The 24,562-nt window shown below is 37.6% G+C and overlaps 1 protein-coding gene across 1 annotated transcript in view; it reads right to left on the reverse strand.

Moving 5' to 3' along the window:
- Positions 1–24,562, reverse strand: part of PRKAR2A (protein kinase cAMP-dependent type II regulatory subunit alpha) — a 60,580-nt gene that overhangs the window by 26,540 nt on the left and 9,478 nt on the right. The window contains exon 2 of the mRNA XM_085072446.1: positions 9,958–9,993. Coding sequence (XP_084928572.1) covers positions 9,958–9,993 — 36 coding nt within the window. The remainder of the gene's footprint in view (positions 1–9,957; positions 9,994–24,562) is intronic.

Consider the following 24,562-nt stretch of genomic DNA (forward strand, 5'->3'; position numbering starts at 1 on the left):
CACCCTTTATGATAATCAGGTTTTTTTTCTTTGCAGGAAATCCAACTTTACATGCACAGACACCTTTTTTCCCAAAATGTGTAAGTACAGGCAACATAATTATGACATTTAAAAATAAGACAATTGGTTAACAACTATTTCCATATGTACATTTGTTTTATATATTCTGAATAACACAGTTTTCAAATATTCTTATTACATTCATACAGATTAATAAAAATCTGGTTTTAAGTGTTTCTTTAAAAGGCTCCATCATCAGATGTACAGTAAAACAACTGAGACAATGCCTTACAGCAGAACAGTCATTAAAATATCTTTTTCCTACCACAGGAAGATTTGGCAAAGTATTTAAAATTACACTTCCCTAGGGGCAAACGAGAACTTTCATGATGAAAGAACTAGAATAATAAACGGAAAGTAAATAATCACAGTCTCTTTTAGATTCCTATCTTTACACACACATAATGAAAGCATTATATGCAGACAATACTGCTTCAACTAGATTTTAAAGACAAGCATAAAGCACTTTTAACATGATACAATGTATTCCTACTTAATTATTATACCTAGGTAGGCTTTGTTGGTTTTTTGTTTTGTTTTGCTTAACTCCTTCTGCAACCTGCAGGATCTGGCATGAAAACCACCCCCAGGTTAACTTAGGAACACAACATCACACAAACCACAGAGCAAAGGCTCCACAGCACCCTGGGAATCCATCCCAGAGATCTGTTAGGGAAAGACATTCCCTATCAAATTACGAGGCAAACTGTTAGGGGTCTTACTGACCTGCAACAAAACTTCAGAAGACAATCCTCAGCCTGTACATCTTTATTTAAATCCTCCTCCTACTCAGGAGCAATTAAAACAAAAAACTTGTGCCAATGCAGGGCTGAAGACAGAATTCTCCCAAGCACTTCTCCTACCTCTTTGGCATAACCAGATCAACATATTTGCCTTTTTATTTCCTTTTTTTTTTTAATTAAACCAACAGCTGTCTAGCACCGTATTTGCTTCATGTAGTTGCCTATTTAATTATATCAAGGCACAACTTTTATTTAATGCCCTTAATGTATGAGTTATGGCAAATGTTTCAGCTTATCCTTCCACCCTGCATGCTCACACACTGAAGGGTCATACTGTCTCACCTCACTGAAGCCAGGTGCTGCAGGAGAATAACAATAAATGCATGCAGCTGTAATTCCTAGACTTTTTGTATAGTTTTTTAACTGTAATTTTTGATAATTTGAAAACTTGCAATTTCCAGAGGACTTATGATGAAGGCACTCTGGTGATAAAACAGCACTCTGCAAGTACACTCCCTCCTGTACACCTGGAGGAGCCGAGGGACAATATTGCCTGGTTTCACAGAATCACCTACTAACTAAGCCACAACTGGAGTTCCTGCACTTTGGGCTTCCATGTCTCAATTCACAAGGAGAGAGCCCAGCATCCCATCAGACACATGTGTGCTCTGGGACTTGCAGTAAAAGGTGAGTCTGCATGAAAATTAAAACAACAAAAATACTTCCATCATGGTAGAGGACTAACAAAAACAAGTTTTCCATGGGGATGATCACAGGAGTTCACAGCTCTGACACAGTAACAACCAAACCCAGAATACTGCCTTTCCAATAAACAGTAATTTACAATTTGCTACTTCTGTTTCTAATTCCCTTTACTACATTTAAATAGAAATCTAAAATGGCAGCAGGGTATTTTGGAGATACTCATTATTCCATGTGGTGAAGCCTGGTAAATTCAAATGGAGCAAGCTTTATTCTTTGCAAGTTAAGAAATCAGAAGACTGAAATGGATAAACATGCTGCTGACCTTGTTCAAGCCTTCTAAGAGAGCCTTACCGATGAGATAGTCATCCATAAAAAAGGTCTCCTGGAAAACATGATGCTACTACTATTTCAGAGCACCCAGATTCACAATTGTAGAAGTGAGCCTTCTGCTTTAATGATCTTCTGGTTTAGCCCATCACATAAATCTTAACACATTTCTGAATGTGTTACGTAAGCAAGGCAGATAAAACCAGAAATTGAGCACCAATAATGTTTATGTGCCTGAAACAGTGATACTTAGAGTTAAAAACAGCACAGAGAATGTTCATTTTACATTCAGTTTACATCAGAACAGCTCAAGTTCCAAGAAATGGTTCAAATATATACCTTCCCCCAAAAAAGGCATGCAGTTTACAGGCTTTTAGTTGCAAACTGTACATAGAAGAGAGAATTTAGCTGAGAAATAAAACAGGAAAAGTGTTTTTCTTGTCTAGAAATAAGAATTTTTCTTTCAGTTTACAGATCAAGACATTTTTTTGGTGTTACACTTGCAATTCTGCCATATGAATTGTTAAACCTGCAATAAGGCAAATAATATTTTAAAGAACCTCCATCATTGTGAGAGAAGTGCAGTGAAGCACTTTTTGGCCTAAAATTTTGTTTAGTAATGAACATTACCTGCATCTTTCTGACATCTGTCGTGACAGAGAAGCAAAGGATGCTGAAGTGTTAGAAGGCACTTCTGAAATCAATGGTTCAGCAACCTAGATATGATTTTTACAGATCTCTAGAAAATGTCCAAATATATTAAAAAACACATTACCCTGAATAGAACAACTAACAGCTATTTACCTGTAGCAACAGGGAACAATAAAAAATTATCATGGCTTGACACATAAGGATTACGTGCAGAGGAATGATGTGAAAGCCCCCAGCTCCCTGTGGTTGGAAACTACTGCTTCCTTTCCTGGCACACAGGAAAAGCAGGAAATGTGGGAAGTTACTGTTCAGCCATTTGAAGAAAAACCTGGCAGCTCACACCATTCCTGTGCAGCTGCTGAGCAATTCCAATGCCCTGGTGAGCACCAGCCATGGGGAAGGTGTAACTCTTGCACTTGATGCAACTCATTCAGTTCCAGGATGAGCCAACTCTGGACTTGAGTGTTTCAGTGAAGAAATGGACTGTCTTTGCAGGAAATACACAGTTGAAGTGGTCTGGCAAAGGCTAATATTGGGTAGAACTTCATCAGGTGGAACTTGTGTGCTTTACTTACGACCAGTTTTGTGTTTTTCCATTAGAGAAGATGAGGGAACTTAAGATTATGCTCTTTCCTCTCCCAAATTTTGGAGACACAGGAAAAACACACCAAATCAGGTAAGTGCTTCAGGCAGCCAAGTACACACACACACAAGGCCATCTCTCAAAGTCAGGTCCTGATTCAAGTCTCTCTTCAAATGAGAGCTCTATAAAAGTGCTCACAGAAGTTCCTGAGATTGCTTTAGTATCTCCTGTAGAGAGTTTTCTTGTTGCCATTATATTCCCTGTAGTGAGGGTTTTAATATTCTTAGAAAGTTTACTGTTATTTTGGGGCACACACAGACTCAGAAACTTTACTCAGTCCTTTTTAACGCCAGATTAAAGTACACATTGATTAAAGTACCTCCTTTTGTATTTAAAACAGGTCTGTTCAAACTTTTCTGTTCTACATTTCACATATACACAGAAGTTACAGCAACCTAAACTTGCATGAGTATATTAATCAATATAGGAGCGTAACAACATCTATGATTTTGTTATATTAAAATAGAGATGAAGTGCAGCCTTATATATTCACAAGAAAAATGCAAATAATATCCAACTCTGAGGGTCACAACAGATACATCACAGCACCATGTTTTGCACCAAGTATAAAACTGCCTTTTTAGCCTGTATTATGACAGGCATTTTGAGATTTCCTCTGGTGTGTCTGCTTTCCTCTCTTGTGCAACAAACCATGTAGGAATATTTTCATTTGCGCTTTAATTCCCACGTTAAAAACCAGCATGAGCTTAAACCAAAAGAAAAAAAAAAAGCAATTCTCTTCTTTATCACACAAAAGAGAAAAATTAAATTCCAACCTATCAAAAAGAAAATTAAATTTTATTGAAACAATCAGCTGAAGGGTGATATTTTCAAAATTATTTATATATGTAAAGATACGGACCAGCATTTATGTAGGCTTTTTAAAGATCTTTAATGTAAAACAATTAATGGAAGTTAACCACTTGCACGTTCTGCTACCTGAATACTTTTGAAAAACTAATCCACACTGCATTAATTGCTTAAAAATGTAGTCCCAATTAATAAGGGCTAATTTCAGTTGAAACATTTAACTTTGGACAAATAACTTCTAATTTTTATGTAACACTCTAAGCATGAACTATTGAAAGAATAAATTTTAAAAGATGAAAAATTAATTAATTCTACTCCACTGTAACACCTATGTGCATTAAGCAGACGGGATCAGATTTCTTCTGACCAGGCATTGAACTGACTTAAATTTTAAGTCAGGATGCTCACAGTGTTGTATTTCTCTTTATGACATTAAAAAAAAATCTGCAGAATTGTTCACAACACTGTGAAATCCAAGTAATTGTGAAGTCATGACTATTAATTTCCAAAAATAATCTTTTTATTATTCACTGAACGTCAATCACATGCCAGGAATTTTTAAATAAGTCCCAATATTGCAAACAGAGAAAACAAGCTTTTTTTGTTTAACGAATAATGATTCAGACACTTTCTTACAGGAGAGCACCCACACAATTTATCACCACTTTCATCTGTCATCCTACACGCTTGGCTTTTGCTCATATCAACATTTTTTAAAATGAATTATTTTCACTCTAGTTATGATATCAGTTTTGCAATCATTAGGGCTAGCAAAAAACCATAGAAGCTTCAGGTTGTTGATACGGGAAAACTGTTTGCGTCATGTGAAAAAAAGTGAATTTTTGAACCTGAAAGTCTCTTATCATTTCTCACCTGCCTGACAGTCTTTCAGCAGAAGTTATTATGCCATCAGTTTTATAAGACGGTGAATAATCGATACAGAAATTCATTAAATAGCTTCAAGAGAAGAAACCAGGTCATGATTTTAAAGTGAACCTCTGATAATCAGATAAATACACAGCAAAGAGAACAGCACAGAGAAAGTCAGTCATCACTTACTTTCTCCCTTGATGATTTCAAATGATGAGAGTTTTATCACTGAAGTAGCAGACAGTATTCTGCGAAAGAGAATACTCAAAACAACCTCCCAAGAGAAGTATTGCCTCTTGCTTTATTGCTACTATTTAGATGTCCTAATTTAACAGGGTCCCAAAACAGTTCTTTACCAAGTACTAACATGCTGTGTGGCAATAATTAATAGAAAAGCTTTATTAGAAAATGATTTTTGTTAAAGCTGTCATTTTAAAAGGCTAAAAGCTACTAAAAGGAATTTACTATGTGTAATATTATCATATCCTGACATCTCAACTTGCCAGGGTGTGAAGAAAATGCTCTATCTCACTAGAAAGCACAGAGGAGTATCAGATTTCAGCAACATATGTACATTATGAGATGATTGCTCATCTTTGGCAGGAGCCAGACTAATGAAGAGCTCAAGGTAAAGAGTCCCCACCATTGTCATACTAGACAAGAACCAGTGAATTGGAAGAACCAACAGTCAAGGCCTCTTATGGAAACTTATGTGATGAGGAAAGAAAAAGCCAGAAACTGTCACAGAATACTGATTTACACATTATTCAAAACACAAAATTACTCAAATTAAAAAAAAAAAAAAGAAAGAAAGAAAGAAAAGAAAAGAAAAAAAAAACCCCACCGAAACTCCTCGACACAAAACTGTAATGTCACATCAGATTGCTAGAGACAAGAGGAACAAGAGGAATCGAAAGCACTGATTCTGACCCCAGCATCTGCTGGGGACACTGACAATTGGCAACTGTCATTGTCCCACACAATGCTAATTTGTTATACACAGGAAAACAGGATTCAGTAACATACAAACAAAATTAACCTCTACACATGAAACCATTATTCAGCAACCCCATCTTAGGGAAGGGATCAGCACACAGCTCAGGGAGCAGCAGATTTGATCCTTCTCACTCCCCTGAGTCTCTGCTCAAAGCTGCCCCACCAAAGGGACCAACTGAAGCAAGTCTTTCTCATTTGATTTTTCTTAATATTAACATGAAAACAGGTACAGATCCTGACAGTCATGTTACTATTAAGGAAATAACTATCGTATATTGCTTCCTTAGATTATATAGATCAATTTTTCTGCTTATTTGTTGAACATGAACACTGTAATCTCATCCCACTGAGGCCAAAGGAAGGCTCACGAGGGAGTACAGGCATATGCAAAGGAGATATATTATACCAGGTCACTCAGATAAACAGAAATAATTGGAGAAAAAAAGATGAAACCCTTCTGTGACACGTGTATGGTACGGGTGTCATTTTGACAGATTTTCCTATCCCAGGAAGAAATCAGCAAGTCTGCTGGAGAGTGGGTGTTCTCTAGAATGAATCAAAGGTGTCTAGAAATGGCAATATAGAAATCTATCAAAAAAATTAACTTTTCTGAAATATGCTAAAACTAAAAGAGGAGAAACTATGCACAAGTGAGACTGTAGTGGGCGTCACACTCTTCATTCCAAAAACACAATTAACTTTTCATTCATATCCTGCCAGGAGCCAAATTCTCCTCAATGTTACATACCAGTTGTTAGAGTGGGACAAATATCAATGCTCTCTTCCTCTAGTTTGGAAACAGCTTTGATATAGTTGAGAAAGGAGCTATCATTGATTTCTGCCACCTCCCTGCATCGTGTAGTCAGTCCCCAACCCAGGGCAGAGATACTGGCACTCTCTGCAGCCTTTCATAACAGAAAATGAAGTGACTAACATAATTAAGTCTGTCAGGAGCCCCTGTGCTTGGAGGAAGATCAAGGATTGTAATGAAGCAAGTATGAATTTCAACCCAGTCCAATTCTTGGGAGGAAGGAATCTATAAGGGTTTCAGGCTATTCAATCCAAGTCAGCCACCAGCTCAGGTACAAATTAGAGCTGCCTGACTGTGTGCACACCATAGATCTCAACATGGCCAAACGTGCCACACATCAGACAGCTAGTCACTAGATTAATTTCTAGGAGAACATAACCTCTCACTTCTCTCTCCAAGCATTCTGTGCAAAAGGATGTTTCTCTTCATGAGAACACTACCACTCTGCACTTCTATAAATAATTACATGAACATTAGATAAGTCCTCCTCTTGCAGGACGACCCTCCTGCACAGTCCATTTGGAGTAAGTCCTAAAGAATCACAGCTAAATATTTACTACATTGGCAGTATTTGCCAAAACAGTTAAGATGTTTCATAACTAGAAATGAACACCTAAATGAAAACTTAGTAATTATTAGAATGGATTTATTCTGTTGGTTTATGTATTTCTAGAATTTGCAACAGTGCACCAAGGGAATCATGATCATCCTGTTATCTATAAGCAACTAATCACAACTGACCAGTAGAAAACACTCCAAGTTTAATATTAATAAATTAATAAAGCAACTTAAAAGATATTCTCTAACTGCCATGTGTAAGAGAGCATAATGAACACATTAGCCCCCAAGAATATATCTCTAGTTGAATGGTTTACCAGAATAATTATTAGCCCATCTTAAACTGTATGTAAAATGTAGACTATTACTTTATCAACTTTTCCTTTAATTAAAATTATGTTTTTTATTTTTGACCTAGTAAAAAATGAGGACAATGCTGTAATTCCCTAGGCAGCCAAATACTTAAAAAGAACAATTCTTGCTTGACTTTTTCTTCAATACATCCGATGTTAGCTTTTAAATTCTTCTCTGTAAATCTACAATTTTGTGCATGTGAATGTTGATAGCAGCAAGCAAATGAGGTCTCCTCTTCATTCCCCTTACAAATACACACTGCACTGGAAACACAGAAATACTGATTGGGCTGACAAGGTTCAAACATGGACTAGCAGAAAGCTCCTCTGAAGAGAAGACCAGAAAAGAATACACTAAATGCAATTACAAAAAAGAGTTATGTGCCAGCTTTTCTTCTCCATGGTTTGTTCTGCTTTACTTTATTAGTTAAATCCAGAAACACTTAGTAATCCATAAGGCAACATTGGCTTGGTGTTTGTTGTTATTTGTTGGTTTGTGAAGACTAAAGCTGTCTTACAAAAATTGCAGAATGCAAACTTGCTTAAAACCTAATGAATCTAACATGCAAGTCAAACGAAATTCAGAGCACCAAAACCAGAAAATCAGTCACTCATTTTATGCAAGGGACTGTAAAATGTGGTTGCCTGTGGTGGCAGGAGGCTGAACTCAGCAACCCAGCAGAGCCCAGCCAGTCTCATTCCTGTGTGGGTCCTGACAGACACAGCAGGTATGGAGTGCAAAAAACCACCCCACGAAACAACTCCCCTCACCCCAAACCAGCAGTTTCTCTACTCTTCCTGCCAAGAGAAGGAAAACTGCATCTCTTTATACACACATGGATGCTGTTTGCATCGCCTTTGCATTTTAACAAATCCCACGCTGATCGTGACCTGTGCAGTGTATACAGAGAGAAATTGGAGATTTTTTTCATTGTGGAAAGTATTTAACACACAGTAGTAATATACACATATTCTATTATTGTTTGTCTCCATGACAATTCTAATATGAACTGTAAACTCTGAATTATTCTACCTCCTCCTGAAGCAGCAGCATTATTAAGCAACTAAACAGTCCTCCTTAATCTAATTGCACAAGTTAGAAATTCAATTTTACATTTGCCTTTTAGTTGTTCACATTAACCTTTAGACCTCCTAAATGACAGAACCTGATTTTTAACTAAGAGAAGCTCAGTACTGTATGACCACCACCACTGCATTTCAGTGTTACAAAGTCAAAAAGATTGCAAATGCCTTCTGACTAAGATTCAATTTTTTAACTTCGGGAATAATTCAGCTTTTATTTAAATTTAAAACTGTGATGTATTCACTCCTCATTTGTAAGATTTTTCTCCATCAGCAGGTTCCAGGATGGATTAGTTTAATTAGCAGAGAAATTGAAGTGTCTTGGTCCTCTCCAGATTAAGATACTCTATAATATATGACTTCCACTATTTTCTATCAGAGTATCAAACTCCATCATTCAAGATACAATTTTGTCCTGCCTAGATTTCTCATGTAATCATATCTCAAAACTACCAGCACTGTCAATTTTTAAGAGTTATGAAATTCTCATTATACTCGGTTATTTGTTTGTAGTGGCATAAATACACAAGCATACCCTTAATCATATCCAAGCAACCAGTAGTAAAGCAACTGAACTGCATGACTATAAGGACATTTTGCACATAAACATGTACTTATCTTACATTTATTTATCTACCACACATATATATATTATCAACAATGCCCCACCATAACTAACATACCCAAGAACCTGTCAGATCATCTCCACAAATTACAAACTGAGTAGACTTGAACTCAAAACTAGGGAGAAAACACTGAATACATTGGCATTTTCATGAAGATATTTGTCATATCAGAACTTTCTAGACCAGCAAAATGTTAGTAAAATATTTGAAGAAAAAAAAAAAAAGGACCACATGTAAAGCAATTCACATTGCACTTCAAATGAAAAAACAATGCAATACCTTCTCATCTACATGTAACATTTTGTTCATGTGCTACTCTTCAAAATCAACTTCTAAAGGAATTTTTTTGGCATAACAGTTTCTCATTACAGCATTTCATATCAGTTGAGATAGAAAACAAACAAATTTTTTAAAAGTATAATCTGTGTCTCTAGAACAAGCGAACAGCCACTAATTCAACAACTTTAAATATCAGTTGCACAAGCAAGGGACTAAAACAATACAAAAAGGGAGCACCCCCCCAAATTTCTGTTTTCTAACTACTCCAAATGTGTTGCTCATTGGCATCTACAGTGAATTAAGAAACAATTCTCATTATTCCAAATAAAAATAATGCAAGATAAGGCAATAGGAGTAAGGTCATTTTAAATGTAATTCCTTTAGCCAGATACACATTTCAAAACTATTTCAGATGCTTTAAACTCTTAAAAAGAAACCATACCTGATACTCTTCTGTTGTATCTGTTAACAACTGGAGCTGGAAAAAAAAAGAAAAATAAATCAAAATTACACATTTGTATTTATTATTACAAAGTATAATGAATTAATTCAATAATCATTACATACTTTTAGTACACAAACCTCATACAGATCTCTTTAAAATAAACTTCAGTATAAGGCTTTAATCTATTTACTTGCCAGCCAGTTAAGTGTTTATTCAAAATCAAATGTCATATTACTGAAGACCATTACATGCTAAGATGGATGGGTTGGTTTGGTTTTTGGTTTTCTTTACCTAATTCTTGAAAAACAGACCTCCACACGGACTATCCAATCCTAACCTATCATCAATTCCCAGCCTCATTTACTTAGCATTATTGCAAAGCATTCCAGCAATTTAGGTCAGCTGTACCTACTTAACGTGGATCAAAAGCCAAAGAACTTCTTGCCAACCCATTCTATGCTCCACACAGCACCAGCAGTGGAACTGCCAAGGCATTGCTTCCACAATAACTCCAGTCATCCATCCCTGACCAAGGCTGCCTCCCACAAGGGCACATGTTGAAATTGGAAGAGTCTGAGAATGGAGGATCCATTCCTTCTCTGGTCATGCTGTAGCTACACAAGGTACTTGAACTTTAGACTGGGATGAGCTGCCTGACTTCCACTACTCACACACATTTTGACATTCAGCCAACCTTCAGCAAACAGCACCTTTGTCCCTTTCACAGTAACCAAGGTACCGTCTTTGAGAGCTGCTTCAGTCACAAAACAAAAAATAAATAATAAATCAACCTGTAATGCTTCACCCAGAACAAAATCAAAGCACTCTGCTCTCCTTCACCTCTAACAACCAACTCTATTTTATTCAGAGTGCTTCATGCTTTCCCACTTCCCTTCAACAGGTAATTCTGTTTTTCCTGATACAACTCGTAACCTTTCTATTCCATTCTTTAAATATTTAAGAATTAGAGGAGCCTTTATACACCATCAAAGCACATGCATCACAGAGCCAGATTTATTAAACATGTGCTACTAAAATCCCAATGACCCCCATAATTTATTAGAAATTTTTGAGTATCTCAGCACCACCACAACACAGATAATGACACTCTCTGAGCAAAGACACAAGAATTCAGGTTCTTTGGAGGATTTACAACCACCCTATATCTATATGAAAACATAGAACTGAGAATAATACCAGCAAAATAAGATCAAAATTATTGTGTATTTTACTGTAACAATACAGGAAATTAGAAGAGGTTGGGGGAAAAGAATAACCAGGCTAATTCCCTAGAGTTTTCAGCCAAATCTATTAACAGGGAAACAATGCTCAACCTCAAAAGAAGCTCAGGATTAAAAGTAAGATTATTCTGAATTTTACAGTTTAGATTTAGATCTAAACTTCTACAATATGACATAATCCTTATAAAAATAACACTGACGCAGTGTTGCATACATCAAGCTTGAAGATGTTCAAAAACACTGAATAATAAACCTGAGAATTCAAGCAACTCTATCTTCAAACCTTTAAGCAAATGTTGACAGCAGCAACCCTTCCTGCAAATAAGGGCAGGATGTATCTCACTTGCCATGGATGTGAGAAGTTTATCTCACCTTAAGGGAAAACAGGCATTAGGAATACTGATCCATTCATGTTTATTAGGCAAATTCGTGCAACTTCCTGAACTGAAAGTGTTCATACATTTTGCCCTGCTTTTAACTTTTCCTCATGGGTCTGCCTCTGGTCACCAGTGGCAACACAAAACTGCTCTGGACAGTAATTTGCCCTGCAACAGTATATTCACTCTCATATCTATTTTCACTAATTAGTCAAAATTGGCAAATTTGGATCTGAAGAAACAGGAAAACTCATTACTTTTATCCAGAGACACAGTGAAATGCCTGCCAGTTCTCAGGTGTCAAAGAATGAGAGGACCAAAACTAATTAGTTCCGTTTCCACTACAAAGAGATTACAAAAGAAAATACAAAATTCAAAACATAATTTCGTAAGTTTGCTGTACAAGCACCTTATCAAGGTCATAATAGTTTTAAGTAAATGTTTAACTAATCTCGTGTATGGATTCAGATACTTTTAAACAACACCGTTAGCAAATAAATACATTACTTCAGGCTCTATCTTGCACACAGAGAACTTCTTCTCCACCTTGGACTTCTACACCCATTTCTTACTCATGTTAAAGAATAACATTTTCACGTCTTTGAACAAAATTAATATACTACAGAATTAATATACTCTGACGTACTTTGGGTTACATAGAAAAAAAATCCACTTTTCAATGACTATGGCTTGTTTTAGAATCTTGATTATTTTATCCCACAGAAGGGCTCAGTGTCATCAAAACTGCATCAAGTTTTCCAGAGTCAAAAATGAGAAAAACACATAACCTTTTAAGGGCAGTTAAAAGAGTACTATTATTCTGCCTCCACAAAGCTTTTAAGATTAAAATGATAGTTTGCATCTCTTACACCAGTGACAGTTTTAACATGTATAAATTTCCAGATTCACTTTTATATGTTGTCAGATGACTATTTTTATGCTAAAGAGATAAAATCTGACATTTCCTAGTAGAGAAGGTTAGTGGGATTTTTTTCCTCCTGGCTTACCAACGAAAAACTCTCTTTGCTTATGACTATTTTCAGGATTGCACAGTCAGTACAGCCACTCCTATGGCATCCCTGTGTTTTGACACTAGAAGTACATGGAGGAAAGCTTGGCACTGAGCACTGCTAACAGAAACAATTCCTGAAGGTCTCACATACACCTACATTGGTCTGTGGACAGATTCCAAAAAATTAGATGGGGCAGAAGGGAATAATACATTTACTGTTAACACAGCCTATATCCTACACTGAGCACCAAAGGGCACCTAATTTAAAGCAGCAGAGCACAAACAACTCTGCCTACACTGTGACAAGAACCCAGTGAATCCAGCACACCAACCTGGTACCACTCAGTGACTTGGGATCTACAAAAACAAGACTAAATTGCTGCTTTGAAACAGGAAACAATTTTTTTTTTTAACCTCCAGTTAAGACTCCCCGCACACCAATGGGACACAGCTCAGTTTGAACAATAGGCTATGTCTCTAGTGATGACATGAATGTTATTATATGTTAATTGCAGAAACTATAATGAGATTAAAAGATTTTGCTGTGAGATGATTGCATTGTAAACTCTCCATCATGTCAAAGCCTCAGGTGCAGCAATATTCAAGTTCAAAATGTCTCATACCTTTGGCACAGCTCCTGCTTTTACTTGGCTCATGGGAACCAAGACACAGTAATTGGGTAAACACAACAAAAACTGAGGTAAATTAAACCATTGTACCAGAAGAGAGCAAAATGGCCCAATTTCCTCTCTGGCAGCCAAAGGTAAGTGATTCTGGCAGTGGAAAGGCAGATCAAGCTGTGCATTCCACAGTTTTGCCAGAACTGACTCAGGACAATGATTCTACTCTGCTGTTCAAGAAAAATCAAGGATGTCTGCTCAAGCTGTATGTGTTCTCCATACTGTGCTAAAGCACAGACTGAAGTAAGCACTAGATAGGAACACATAACAGGCTGCTTCAGATGGAAAAACCTTTCTTCCTCAAAGTAAATGTATGTTATTACATTTATTTAATAATAAATATTTGAATAAATTGCATAAGCAGATCAATACTGTACATTCCATTACTGAAATTCAAAAATGTACCTTACATCAAACGGCAGTAGTGCCATGCAATTAGTGGCTCCAATTCATTGGGTTTTCTCACTTGAAAAACTGGGGATGTAAATCAGAGACTGGGATTTTTTAATTTTTTTTAAATAGTTTCCATAAGTGATGAAACAGGAATTTCTCCAATATCCTTCAGTTTGCTTTGGCACTGAGATTTACTTTGAAATATCCGATGCTTGATTGCATCTCACTATGCTTAACTTACTCAAGTTCTGACCATAGTTACAAGCAGGTGTAAAGTCCCACAGGTGAAAAATGGACATAGGTATTACCTTTCTTTCTGTTTTCAAACCAAACCAACAACTACAGTATTTAAGCCAAACAAGTGACAGTAAAACCACTCTTTACAATCAGACCTCAAAGCATGCTTTCCTAGAGTGCGTGGGCTCCCTTCTCTGTCAGTGACTTTGAAAAGTGACTGGTAAAAAAACATCATCAGGCTTTTTTAGATGTACACTACTACCATAACAGGGAAAGCTGTTTCTCTACACTACTCACAAGCCTGAAATGAACAGAACCATCACTCTCCCAGCTACTGCTACCACTTCTTACACATCCTAAAAACATTAAATTCTTACAGAAAAAGACAAATAAAACTCAAAAGATCAATTCACGGTCACAGGAAAAAAAAAAAAAAATCAGGGACAAACAAAGGACTGGCATTCCAGGCATCACAGTAGAGTATTAGGTGTTACTGCTCTGCACTGGATACCTGGAAAACTTCTCTTCTTACTAGGATCTGTGAACATTTCCTAATTACAACTAGGGTAAAAACATCCCCACATGACTGTTTGTGATTCTGAATACAATATATAGCAGCATACTAAGTTAAGCTGTTGTGCACATGAATATTTAATACAGATCTTGTGTGTAAATTCTAATCAACAATTTTTTGGAAGATTCCTGATGCAAGATGGAACAAAGCTCATAGTAGGCAGCATAAACTCAGTATAGTACTCAGAGGTCAAAGATCATGGGGCACAAAATAACAGCTTTATTAAAACAAAGTCACACAAATCAGTGATTTACAGAGTATTTTCCCATCGAATCATGGCAAAAAATCATCCTATGTGAAGAGAAACAAAAAGAGAAACAGAATGTTAACTGCTCTAATTTAAAAAGTCAATTAAGATTATCCAAACAACACGTGAGTTGACACTATAAACGATTAAAGCTGAAATACCAGAAGCAGAGTGGAGTATAAATCTGAGGCATGACTGTCTCTATGGAATGTTATATCAAGTTACGATAAGGAAGTGCCAGACTACAGCTGTCAAACTGTTTTTCTACACACCAAGATGTTAATGGACTTACATAAATAGGAACCATCACAACTCTGAGAAAACGTATAGATTCCAGTATCAGCTTTTTAAGATTCCTGGCAATTAAAATGTAATGCTAGAGCAGAAAAGAAAAACTTTCAACATCAGATACGCAACTGTACTTCCATGAATACCAATCTGAAGTGATGTGATTACTTTTTTTTCAACAAGTAAAACAACAGAGTTCCCTGTGGCTGTTACTAATATAATAGTTGTGTATCCATTATTTCCATCAGGGTGTCCTTGCTGGACAGTGGCAAATTCTCACGTACCCCTTCCACATCTCTGCTTTATAAGGTGGGAGCATAGGTGGGGCTACAAACTACTGTGATTTTTTCAGAGGCAGCTCTGCAACACAACAGTTCACCTCAAGGTTTCTCTCAGAAAAGCAAAACAGACAGAAGCAGATGAGGGTTTTACAGACACCCTTTTATTTTTCCTTCTGTTCCTCTGCCCCAACCCTCCCCCCCGGGGAGGATGGAAACTCAGAACCCGGTTAGAGACAGGCAGGAGAGACCCTGATGGTGTCAGCTGAAGCATGCCAGACATTTGGAGGAAGACAAAAGGTCAGGGAACACGAGGGAAAAAGTGAGTTTTCAGAGAACAAACAGAAGGAGCATAGAACATTAAAAAAATAAAAAGGCAGAAAAATGGAAACCATGATCCAAGATTGGGTATACACAGTCTTTGCTTTTCTGTAACACACTTTTACATCTATTAAGTTGGAAGACAATAACAAAATTACATTGTTATTAAACATCGTTTTCCTCCCTGCTGCAGTAAAAATAATAGAGGCATAGACAACTTGTAATTTCTCAGTGTTGAAAAGCAGCTGTCATCAATACCAAGAGAATAAAACATAAAAACAAAGTCGCAACACATCCTGGTCTCAAATTTAATTGATTTTTTTAAATTTGGATTTAAGAATTTCTGACACAAAATGGAGAAACACTGTCTGGAAGCTTCATTTTAGAAGAGTTTCTGACCCTTGCTTTCCAAGTTTTTTAGAACCCCTCTTATAGAAAGAATGTAATAACTTCTGAAGGGAAAAGTTGAGTCAGTGAAAGAAAGATGTTTATGAAGTTAAAGCTGTTGTGCTATTTTGGGTTGGCTCTTTTTTTTGTTTTTAAATACAGAAGAAAAATGAATATGCACTCTGGAATGGGCAGACTTTAAACAGTGGATAAATTCAAGAAAGAAATCATTGCTTAACTAACTGAATGGACTCTGGGTGAATCTCTGGTTATGATGGCACTTCTTGACTAAGACCTTAAGAGATTCATTTGTTTTTAAATCAAAGATACTTTTTTCCAATATATCACTATTTCAATATTCTCTTTCCACAACTGAATCCAAACCATTATGCATGGCACTATTTTTATTACGTTTCTCAGCAGTTATTAATTCTCACTTTAAAAAAAGGACAATAACCCTGCTCTCAGAATTCAGGAGTTAATGCAGCCTGACTGAAGCCTAAGTGCAGGAGAACAAATACCTATCAAGCAGCACTTCACATTATCTGACATTGCAATGGCATGACCCACACAGCCCACTCTTATTTCTTGCTGACATGTCTCAGATCAAGCCAAACACAGCACTTTTTTTTTTTTTTGGTGTTGATTTTTTATGAGTGTAATCTATATTACGAAGATCAAAGAGATAGCAACAAGGCATGCACTTGCTTTACAGACACGAAATTAGAAAAACTCCCTGTGCTGAGGTACAATCTCAGCTAAAAGGACACATTTCACAGTGATTAAAGATAAAACCGTATGCTGATATTACAACAGAGATTGTCAGGGGCTGAAATTAAAGACTTGGGAACGTTTTCAAGTATTAGAAAGACAAATCTATACACTGCATAGAGAAGGAAGGATGCTGCAAAGAACCAGGAGAGTTAAGAAGCAGCTGACAAATCTTCAAAGCGTTGACAGAACAGGCAAGACACTGGAGGGTACAGCAAAGCAAGTGAAAAATGGAAATTTCTTGGGCTTTAGGAGCAGGCTTAGAGAGGAAGGCATTTGAGAGAGAGGGAAGCTAAGGAGCCACATTAGTAATACCAGAAAAGTTAAGCTAACAAACCCAACATTAAGTAGATGATAAAAAGCAAAGATCTTGAATATACTTGAATGTGACTTTCACAGGGATTGTCTGACAATGCAAAAGCCAGAAAGGGTCAAAGATGAAATTGAGACTATAGAGAAACAAAAGCATCACATCAAGGAGAAATAACTCCAAGTTTCCCTACCTAAAATAAATGCTTCATTAGTGAAAAAGATAGTGGCATCTTATCTTGAAACCACGAGGCATTTCCCAGTCAGTAAGAAGTATGGGAAACTCACCCCCATGATGGAGTGGCAGAGAACAGAGAGCCTCCCCATTTTCCAAGTCTTTTGACTTCCTTTCTATGTTACAAGTCCTGCTTTAAAACTTTACCTTTCTTTACCTGTCCCACCAGAGATCAGACATGGATTAGACAGGAGAATTGGTACTTATGATTTTTCAAATTTAATGAAGACAAATTTTGTGTAAAATCTTTTTACTAGAAACTTTAGAAGTGCTGTTTAAAGCAACATATAACTCTGAGAAACACAGTTCTTTTGAAGCAACATTTTCTGTATTTCAGCTGGTTTTTTCCTATGGTTTTGATTTCTAAGACTTAATTTCACATCCTCATACCCTTTAAAACATCAAACCGCAAAGACTTTTGACCAGATTTTTATCTTTTCACTAGCTGTAAGGTGCCAAGCCATTGCTCCATGTTACAAACTAACAACACTTAAACCTCTTTCTTACTATTTGGAAAGTTGAGTTCCACCAAACATACTTGGAAATCCTGGAGATAATTCCTAAATGAGTCATAAAAACGTCATTTAACTATATCTAGCACATTAGTCTATTTTTATTATTTCCAACTGCGCCTCTTGCATAAATCTCTTTCCACAAAATAATAAATTGTACACAGGTGAATGCAGTGTGAATCAGCTACAAAAAACAAAAAAACAAACAAAAAACCCCACAACAAACCTGAGACAATTTTTTATACATTTCACTATTAATAAATGTGCATTCTATCATGGCACAGAGCCACTGCTAAGCACAAGGAACCTAAGTCATTGCTCCAAAAAGAACAGTCTCAATCAATTGTGATCTGCCACTGGAATCAGTCAAGGGGACTTGTTTTTCCGTTTTCAGAAGCCTAATTAAAAGCCCTGTCATTATTGTGAACATCTGAATGCATTAAACATTGTAAAAACTAATGACAGCAACAACCCACTGGAGGTATCTCACTACAGGAGTTCATTCACCAGCCAATTCCTAAACTCCTCCCTAAGGGACATAGCTGGTCCCACCTGCATTCTGGGACATCACCAGCAAAACCAGCTTCAGCAAGGTCCAAGACACAGCCCTTTCTCACCCTGACACTGCTGCCCTCTCCCAAACCCCAGTTGCCTCAAAGAGGCAACTCTGCTCTCAGCCCAATGTGGGCTAGATTCTTAAAACAATCTTACCAAATTAATATTATCCTCAGGAACAGCATACAGTCAACTTATTTGAAAGTAGGCATGTATCAAATACACACCGTCAATGAAGTAAGGAACTTTTTCTTAACAGCTTGGCCAGTAACTTTGAGGGGAATATTAGCCAGGAAATATAACTACAACAGACAAAAATAATCCAAATGCAGCTCTGGCGGGAAATCTTCATCAAGGAACAGGAATGAAGTGGAAAATGCTACCACTGGCACTGGCTTTAGGGTTTACCCAGCCTCAGGTAAAAGCAGTTATAAAATTAAGTTTGAAAAGAGTGGAACACAAGCATGTCACAGCCATGGTAATGGCACAAGTGTAGCAGTGCACTGGATCCATGTATTTCACACCTCTGTCACTGCCTTTTCTGTAACTTCTTCCCACTGCACACTCCACTCACACACCTCCATTCTGCCCTAGAGGAAAAGACAAATGCAGCTGCAAAGAGGAGAGTTACAATTCCCAGTCCTACAGAAGCTCTTCTACTTTTGCTTTCAATACCAAACTTACCCTGTGTGGTTTTAAGTCCTTTAACCTATTCCAACCACCAAGACTTTATTCCACATCCCGTGGACTGCCAAGGTAAATACTTCAGTAACTAATCCACACACTTTCCCCCCAGCTGGATTGCTGCTCTCTTCTGACAGTTAATTTTGGGCTTGCAGTGCACCACTGATGTTCTTGTCACTCTCTACATTCCCCAGTTTCGTTCTACCCCTCCTGTGCATGATGGACTTTTCCTAATACACCACACAGATCACCAAATCCCAGCTAAATACACACATGTATATACACTTCCATAGAGCCTTTTCCAATAAGCAACTCCTCAAATAGCTCAAAGACATCCTACATTTCAACTATTATCTGTCCTCTAGGCAGAGGCATATTTTCAGTCACAGCAAATGTTGCATGTGCTCCTAATATTTTTCTAGGTACATCTGGCATTTGAGAAAACTTCAATACAGCATAATGCTGTATTTTTATCTGAATGCATAATGAAGAGTTGATTTCCTCCTATATGTAAAGAAAAATGATGATGGATGATGCACAGATATCCTTGTGGGTTAAAAATGAAAAACAAAAAAAAGAAAATTTTTGACTGCCTATTAGTTTTCACCAGAAACACAACCTTAATTTTACATTCACTGCATTGTATTTTAGAGAGATTCCATCTGCTCTGTCTGTAGTGCACATTAATATTCAGAAGACATCTGCAGTGTGCAGACCAAGCTTTTAATTGGAATCATGTCACAGCTACCATCACACAACACTGAATGTAAATGTTGGCTATCTGCACTTGGCAGCTGCTTGGCAGGCTCAGTATAAAGTCCTACTGAGGCTGATAGTGTCTTTAAATAATGCGGTATCAGGATATAAAAGCTATCTTGAGAAATCAAATATTGACTATCATATCCATTACTAATATAATTTACGAGCACCCTAAACTATTATAAGCAAAATATGGCTCATATTCAGGCATAATTTTCAAAGAGAGACAACAAATTTACACAATTGAATGCTCACATCTTTCACTATGACAGATACTTAAGCAAATCTAACTTGTACACAAAAGGGGAAAAAGACAACTGAACTTCAGGGCAACCAAAATGGTGTCATGCAGCTCAAAGCATTTATAAAAATCTAAAACCCAAGTGCTGCTAAGGATGTAAGAGCACCTGAATAAAAATTCAATTAACAGGTGCACTCAGTGAATTAAGACACTTTCCCTACAATTTTAGACAAATTATTCTAGAATGAACAATATCACTACCTTTTCTTGGAATAAAAACACCCCAACCCTGAGTCAACAGCATTATCATTTGCTTCAAATTCTTGCCAAACCATGGTAACACAAAATCACATTTTCCCAGTCATCTGCATATTTTCTGCTTGTACTCTGCTGGAAGTTTCTGACAAACGGGGCAGTGAGCAGCAATCTCACTGAGAAGTCTCAGTCTCTCTCAGTGAGAGAGAAAACTGTGTGTGTGTATGTGCATATAGACACAAACCAAAGTTCTGTCCAGTACAAACAACTGGTTATTACACTGACAAACCAATCTTAGATATGTTGCAAGAAATTTCAGTCTAATCAGTATGTAAAAATTACACAGGAACTCTAAGAACAGCAAAACTTGCTTTTCATTAAATGCACATTTTCTTGAGGAATTTATCATCCACCACCTTTGCCACTGTATCGTAACAAACACAAATTAAACCAAAATTCAAGACCACAGCTCATTAAGGCACATAGTTATGCTGCCACGAAAATAATTACACAAGTAAAAGCGACACCAGAACAGAGTCATCATGAACTAACTGTTCTAACTCCAGTGCCCTCTTCTGATAGACTAATTGGATTACTGGATCCTCTTAGCTTCAGTGCAGCTCCCAGCACAGATAAGGGAATTACACAGAAGAGGAAGACGCAATTGTTTGTGTTCAGGGCATACACACTGCTCAGTCTCAAGCCTGTACTTGCACATCTGCCCCCATTTCAGAACACATTATGATGGAAGGGTAAAAAACTGAGAGGGCAGAGCAAGGTTTCAGTCCCAAACCTGAGCACACAATAAGCCTATCGCTGACCAGTGACAGCAGCAGCACTTCCAATCTGTGTCAATGCCAAGGAAGAAAGGGCTGGTCTTAGGCTTTTTCATGACACAGTGATGTGCAGCTGGTCTGCTGAAGTTTGGACGAGAACAGAAAGGAAGAAGTTAACGTGGGCAGTTACAGATAAGATGCAGCATAAGAAGCTTTTCCTTTCGCCTCTTAGCTGTTCAGTCTCAGACAAAACAAGACTGGAGTCACTCTCACAGTCAGGTGTATCTCATGTGACAGACAGTATGAAACAACTATAACTGAACTACTTCTGTAAAAGAGCAATTTAGAAGAAAAATATGGAACAGGAGATTTGAAGCTCAGAAGAAACAACCAGCAACATGGAGAGGGCCTGGTGTTGCATACACCCAGCAGGCACGTTACACAGCTGTACCTGCGAGGTCAACCTGAGTTCAGGATTGTGTAATTATAGGTATCTAGGCAGAATTTAACAATAGCATCCTACAGCTAAAGGAGGCACATAAAAGCTCACAGTTCCTTGCCTGGGTCACTTCACATTTCATTACCAATTCCTGCTGACATTACTGATTTGAATGATAAAACATAGTGTGTTTTTACATAAGACAAAACTGCAATAGGTTGTGCTGTCATCTGATTTGATCTGAATAAAAGAGCACAAGGAATTTCAATCAAGTGTCACTTCAAGCTGATTCAGAGCTTAATCTCACACATCCACATTTAACTCAGGGCATAAGCACATTCGTATGTGCTAAGCAAGGCATGCTGGTTCCAGGGTATTCTGGACAGTTTTTGATGCAACATTGCCATGTCGAGTGAGGCAGTCCTTCCCTTCTACTCAGCCCGGGTAAGGCCACACCTAGAGGAGCTCCATGACCAGTCTCAGGCTTCCCAGAACAAGAGACTCAAGAAGAGACTCTCTCAAGAGTCCAGCAAAGGGCCACAAAGACAACGAGGGGACTGGAGCATCTCTTGTGTGAGGACAGGCTGCAAGAGCTGGGACTGGTAGCCTAAAGAAGGTAAGGCTCAGAGGAGCTCTTATCAATACCTGAAGGGCACTGAAGGACAAGGAGGCAGTTTCTCCTCACCAGCACCCAGAGACAGGACAAGAACCAATGGACACAAACTTGGACACAGAAAGGATCCACCTGAACACGATGAAACACTGCTTTACTGTGAGGGTGACCATGCACTGGCATAAATTGCCCAGAGAGGTTCTGCAGTCTCTACCCTTTGGGATACTTAAAAGCCCTCTGGACATGGACCTAAAGAACCACTCTAGACAGTCCAGCTTCACAAAAGGGGTCAAGCAAGACAAACTCCAGAGGCCCCTTCCAAACTCAACCATTCTGTAATTCCATAAAGATCCTCAACACCTCATTAAAATTCATGCTTTGCTTCCAATTCAAGTTCCAATGGCCAGAAGGCAAATAGAAGTAAAAGTCATCTGCAGGTAGATGCATCAAGGGACTCTAGTTTCAGACTGCCTTTTTCCTGGTAGGTAACTATAAAATCCGACACAGCCACTGCACAGATTTTGGGCTATTGGGATTAATTTGACTGGTTTTTTTAAAGGGGAAAAGGAAAAGTAGGAAGAGCAAGGCTGAGAAATAGCCTGGGCTTCTACAGGTTCTTAGCAAGGGCACACTCTTCATAATTGCAAACTGAACACTTTCTTGGGCATTTTTAAAAATGTTTAATGTTGACACCACTGCAATATACCACACTAGTTCTTATTCTGATAATGCCCCATGAAAGTGGAGGAGCATCCACATCCTGGACAAACTGCAGGAGTATCAGCCAGCTTAGCCAGCGCCACAAAAGGCACCTATTATCAGCTGATCAGCAACCACCACGTCACTGCTTTCTAGGATTTAGCACTCTATCCTGCACATGTAATCACCACTGAATACTCATTCTTGCCTGAACAGTTTGTAAATTACCTTTCTCAAACCAGTCTTTCTCAAAAAACCAACCATTTAAAAAGTTGGCTCGATTCTCCTCAAAGTCTGATTTTGATTTTTACAGTTTCAGGGGGTTTTTATTAAGTGCTTAAAAAAGACTGACAACATGTTGTTGATCTGTGAAATATTTTTTTTAAATTATTTAAAGAACTAGTATTCCCATATGTGATATGTTTAAAAAATTGCAGAAAAAATTTTACCATATATCACACCAAATATTTTAATAACCCAAACCAGAAAACATTGATCAGTTGTTTATAAAAAGTTCTACATACACTTACAAATGAAGATATTTGCTTTCCTGCTTAAAAAAAAAAAGGCAAAACAAAAACCAACACACCAAAACCCTCACACCAACCCACAATTTGTGACCTTCCTATACAGGGATTTATCTACAGCAGTGACAGAAGAGGTACACTGGATTTACAGTATTTTATGCTGTAGTGGGACCTTCAAAGTCACAGCACTGGACACCAGGTTTTCTGCCTTGCTTTGCCTCATCTCTAAGGTGCAGGATCCTCCATATGAGCACAACTGACCCTACAATTCATGATCATTTTCTTGTCTGGTGCTTTACTGGTGACAACAAAATGTGAATTGCTCCCAGTCCTTCCACACCTCTGCAGCCACCAGCACAGCCTGACCTCTGCAGGAGGGTGACAACCAGGGGATTGAGGGGTGGCACTAACTCATCAGGGAGAACATACAGAGGAGTATCAGGGATTCTACAGAAGCCTCTGTAACATCTCCAGCAATTCTGTGATACTACAAGTGTACCACATAAAGTACTACTTCATTGCCTGTACAATATATCCATCAATAAGTCACAACTGAACCATGCTTCATTGAGATATAATTTGGTTACAGCTCCTTTTAGTAAATAAAGTATAAATAAATTTGAGTGGATTATAAATACATGTGTTTTAAAATTTAAAGCAGTTTAAACTCTTAATCTGGTCAATCTTTAGGCTGCAATATACAACCAAATTACAAACAAAACTAAGTTCTGTACCGCATCTCAAATTAATGTATTTTATCTTTTTTCTTCCTTCAGATTTACACTTCCAACAACATTAAATCAACATTCAACAGTTACTTAAAACATACAGCTGTAAAAAGGATCATCTCCACGTGAAAACGTATTTTGACAAGACAGCCCCCCACACACACTTCCAGTAATTGCATCCTGTGCACTTTCACAGGAAGAAGATTTTTGGGAAAAAGGAAGGGTGAAGACAGACATATGTTCTGTTTCCTAAGAAGGGATAATAGTAAAAAATACCAGCACGTTTTACTCAGGCTGGGGAAAATCCTCTTTTATAGAGTATTTAGGTTGGAAAAGACCTTTAAGACCATTGATTGAGTCCAAACTACATCCACCACTGAGCCAGGTTCCTAAGCACCATGCCAAACCTGCTCATGGATGTCCAAAGTCCCTGCAAGAGGCTTGGACAAATAACATCCATTCTG

The sequence above is a fragment of the Lichenostomus cassidix genome, chromosome 12 (assembly GCF_008360975.1).
Source record: "Lichenostomus cassidix isolate B80296 chromosome 12, HeHo_3.0, whole genome shotgun sequence".
In the NCBI taxonomy this organism is placed as follows: Eukaryota; Metazoa; Chordata; class Aves; order Passeriformes; family Meliphagidae; genus Lichenostomus; species Lichenostomus cassidix.